General features: G+C 40.0%; 1 protein-coding gene across 1 annotated transcript in view; it reads left to right on the forward strand.

Annotated features, from left to right (window-relative positions):
* The first annotated feature begins 310 nt into the window (after positions 1-310).
* MCTP1 (multiple C2 and transmembrane domain containing 1) overlaps positions 311-3,897 on the forward strand; it is a 337,725-nt gene continuing 334,138 nt past the window's right edge. Inside the window, exon 1 of the mRNA XM_045285196.1 lies at positions 311-365. Coding sequence (XP_045141131.1) covers positions 311-365 — 55 coding nt within the window. The remainder of the gene's footprint in view (positions 366-3,897) is intronic.

Here is a 3,897-nt window from a genome sequence, read left to right on the forward strand (position 1 = left end):
ATAGGAATGAAAAAACCTGAGATACATATGGCCAAGTTTACATTGGCGACCATTAAAGGATAGATTTGAAGGGGAAAAGGAGACCATGCAGAAGGCTCTTACAATATTCTGGACAAGAAATGACAAGGGAAAGGTGGCAGAGATGTTTCTAAGGATATTTTGAATTTTTTAATTAAAGGATTTAGAAACATGTATCCAGCTGGGTAGGCTAACCTTCTGTTGCAAATGGAATTTTAATAATTAAAATCAAAAGTTTAGGAATCTGCATACATTATGGGAGGCTGGCGTGCTATTATAAAGAGATCCAAAAATGTTAAAAGGCTCATATGTACTAGAAGTGTTACTTGCCTACGTGATCATCCAAGGTAGGAATTTCTTACTGGCAGATGGCATCCTTCCAGGTAGCTACTTGGGAAGCCAGGCTTCTTCCACCTGAAATCACTTTTCATGTGTCATTTTAAAAACCATATTTTGTTTACTGGTGTGTATATATATATATAGCAATGTAAATGATAATATCCTGGAGTTTATAATAACTCTAAAATGAAATATATGCAGTAAAAATGAATATATAAAATAAAAGATTATGAAAATACCTATGGGGTATCTGTGATAGAAGAAATATCATCTAATATTTTAGTATTAATCATATAGGAGTTTCAGAGATTAAAGTACTGCTACTCAAGTTTCAAAAGAGCCCTGGTGGCATAGTAGGTACACATTGGACTGCTAACTGTAAGGTTAGCAGTTCAAGACCACCAGTTGCTCTTTGAGAGAACTGTGAGGCTTCTTAGTCCTATAACGAGTCACAGTCTCCGAAACATACTGGGGCATGTATACTCTACCCTATAGAGTCTCTGTGAGTCAGAAGTGACTCAATTGCAGTGTGATAGATACTTTAAGATACTTTGGCCCTATGGGTTTGATGTTGGACTTCTGTGGTAGGTAGGTTTATTGTGCCAACCTGGCCAATAGGAACATATGGAATTAATCAGGTTGAAGTTCAATTGGAGGGAAAAGAGATAAATGGCTCTGCGAGGCCCACCCCCACTCTCTTGCTTTTTGGAGATCAAGCATGCTAGAGTATGCGTGCTGCTGCTGTAAGCTAGTCCTCTGCCTCAACCTGTGAACTACACTCCCTGTGGACCAGGCCAATACATAGATCACATCGTTAGAGCGTGGGGCTCCTTCGAGATGAGCCTGAAGGATCCTGTCCCCTTGCATTGCTTGCATTCAGTGTGCCATCCCGGCCTGTTTCGCTAAGCTCCAGAGCTACTGATTGTTGGTGACCCCATGCTGCTTGCTGCCTGTGGGCAAACTCTGCTTGCCTTGTCCCAGGGAGGACTCTGCTGTCTGCTTCCTTGACTTTGGACTTGGCAGCCCATGTGAATTAAAGAACTTCCAGTATATCAACTGTTCCATGGAAGTGAGTTGAACTGAACCCTCTGTACAGCCGTGTGGACTAATTAGATGTTATATTTCTTCTTGCTCTATAAACCTATCCTCTTATAAATATATAAAATCTTAAGTGCCCTGGTTTCATTTCTCTAGAGAACCCTGTCTAGCACAGCTTCTAAATACAAGATCAATAGTTTTAAACCACCAGATGCTCCTTGGGAGAAAGATGAGACTTCATGCTCCCATAAAGAGTTAAAGCCTTCAAGTCAATGCTGACTCAAAACAACCCTGTAGGGCAAGGTAAATCTACCCCTGTGAGTTTCTGAACCTGCATATCTCCACAGGAGTCAAGAGTAGTGGAATGATGCCCAGAGGGATGATGGAGAATGCTCTCTAACAAAATGACAATGGTGTCTCTAAGGTGGCCCTGAGACGTATATAAACCACAGATGCATGAATGTATTTTTGGTTTGCACTTACTTCTAGCCCCAATCTAAGAACAATTACTTCTTGTGATATGGCCCTGCTTGATGCTCAATCTAATGAGCAGATCACTGAAGATATGAGTGCTATAGCGAAGTATGGTGAAGAAACTAGATGGTGCCCTGCTATAAGAAAGAATAGCATCTGAGATCTTAAAGGATTGTTTTCAAATAAACAGCCATCTAAATGAGGCATCAGCTAAGTCCATTTGGAAGAAGCACACCAGCTTGTATGATCTAAGGATTGTAAAGAATATAATCCAAACATAAGGAGGGAGTGGCATTGGAGCTTCAATCAGAGCTACAAAACACCTACTTTGCAGAAGGCTATGACAGTGAATGCCCAAAATTCATTTGCAGAATTTATTCACACAGGTATTAAGATTCTGGGTGAATCCCCTCTGATCACCTGAGGGATGTGAATGGCCCTGTTATGAGATAGAGAACATTGCAGCGTATTATGGCAGACACGGTTAGGTCAAAATGTAATATCTTATAATTTGATCTCCCTTTTACCCTCTGTTGAATCCCTTCTGCCCATGGAACAGGGATGTGAATAGCTTTGCTGCTAACATGCAGGCTACATTAAAAAGTGGATTGTTGCAGATGCAGTTAGGTGAAAATTTAGCACCCTATCATTTGATCTTACTTATGGTCCATTTAAAAATTTGTTCTAGTTTTTAATATATTTGACTTTCTTTTTGATTATCTCTTTTACTTTTTATTTTTTGTTAGTTGTTTTATTTTTTATGTTTTTCTGTATATGAAAAACAAAGTAGATAAATCTATAAATACAGTAACTGCATGAATGTTTCCTTGGGGGTATGGCAGGGGATGTTGGGGGGAAATGAATGCAAGAATGAAGAAAGTGTTCTAAAACTGACTGATGATGATTGTACAACTCTTCTTAATGTGACTGAAGTACTGAATTGTATGATGGATGAATTATATGCCCATATAAGTGCCAATAATAGTGTTGAAAATAATGATTTATAGTTTTGGAAATCCTGTATAGGGTCACTGAGAGTCACAATCACTTGGGTAGTAACTGGTTAAATAAAAGACACTGTTTTCCACTCAATTCTGACTGATAGTGACCCTCTAAGACAAGGTAGGACTGTCCCCAGATCTCCAAGGCTATACAGCTCGACTGAAATCAACTCTCCTGAGGAGGGCCTCATGACTTTGAACCACAGACTTTTCAGTGAGCAGTTGAGCACATGACCATCACACGGCCAGCTCTACCCGCTCTGGGATAGATACTTTCAGTTATATATCTGAAGTACATTTAGAAAAGAGTTTTTAATATTTAACTCTATTGTTATGGTTAGGATAATTATTTAGACGTGCCCATATATGTTAGCAGAATTCCACAGGAAAATTGTTTCCCAATGGGGAAACGTTTTTCAGTGGTGAGCAGTTCATATTGCATCTTCCCTGGACCGGGCATCCTCCTTTGAAGAGGGGACCACTCTCCTCTTTGTTGCTCTCGTGCCACAGATGAACATGCAATTTATATTCAAAATTAGAACAGTATTTGCCAAGAGCAGATGAAAAATGTGAGGTGCCAAACACTACAGGTATACATTTTAGTTTGCCCAAACTTCCAGAATGTATCAGAAAATTGTATTTTAGAGAGCACCTATTATCCATGGAATGAGAACTTGAAGCAGACACATTTAACCTAGTACATTAATAATCCTCTCATCCATATGCTGAACTCAACTTCTCAGAGAAAAAAAAGAAGCCCCACACAGCCTATTCCTGTATTTCACACCTCTACAAATAACATGTTCTAGAAGCCGCCTGCCTTCTCCGAGAAGATGTATTCATGTCAAGCTGGGATGGGTATGGCACTTCTAGACACAACCTTTGTGACTCCCGCCAAAGAACTGGGCAGGACTGTGCAAATGGGAGGTGTCTGTAGCCCCCAAGGGGGCAGGCTATCTTGCTCACATAAATAAGGTACATGGTACCTGTGCCGGTAAACTCCACAAAACGTACTGCCATGGAGTTG

This window comes from Echinops telfairi, unplaced genomic scaffold (genome assembly GCF_000313985.2).
Source record: "Echinops telfairi isolate 266 unplaced genomic scaffold, ASM31398v2 ScPeMD7_7469;HRSCAF=8507_1, whole genome shotgun sequence".
NCBI lineage: Eukaryota > Metazoa > Chordata > Mammalia > Afrosoricida > Tenrecidae > Echinops > Echinops telfairi.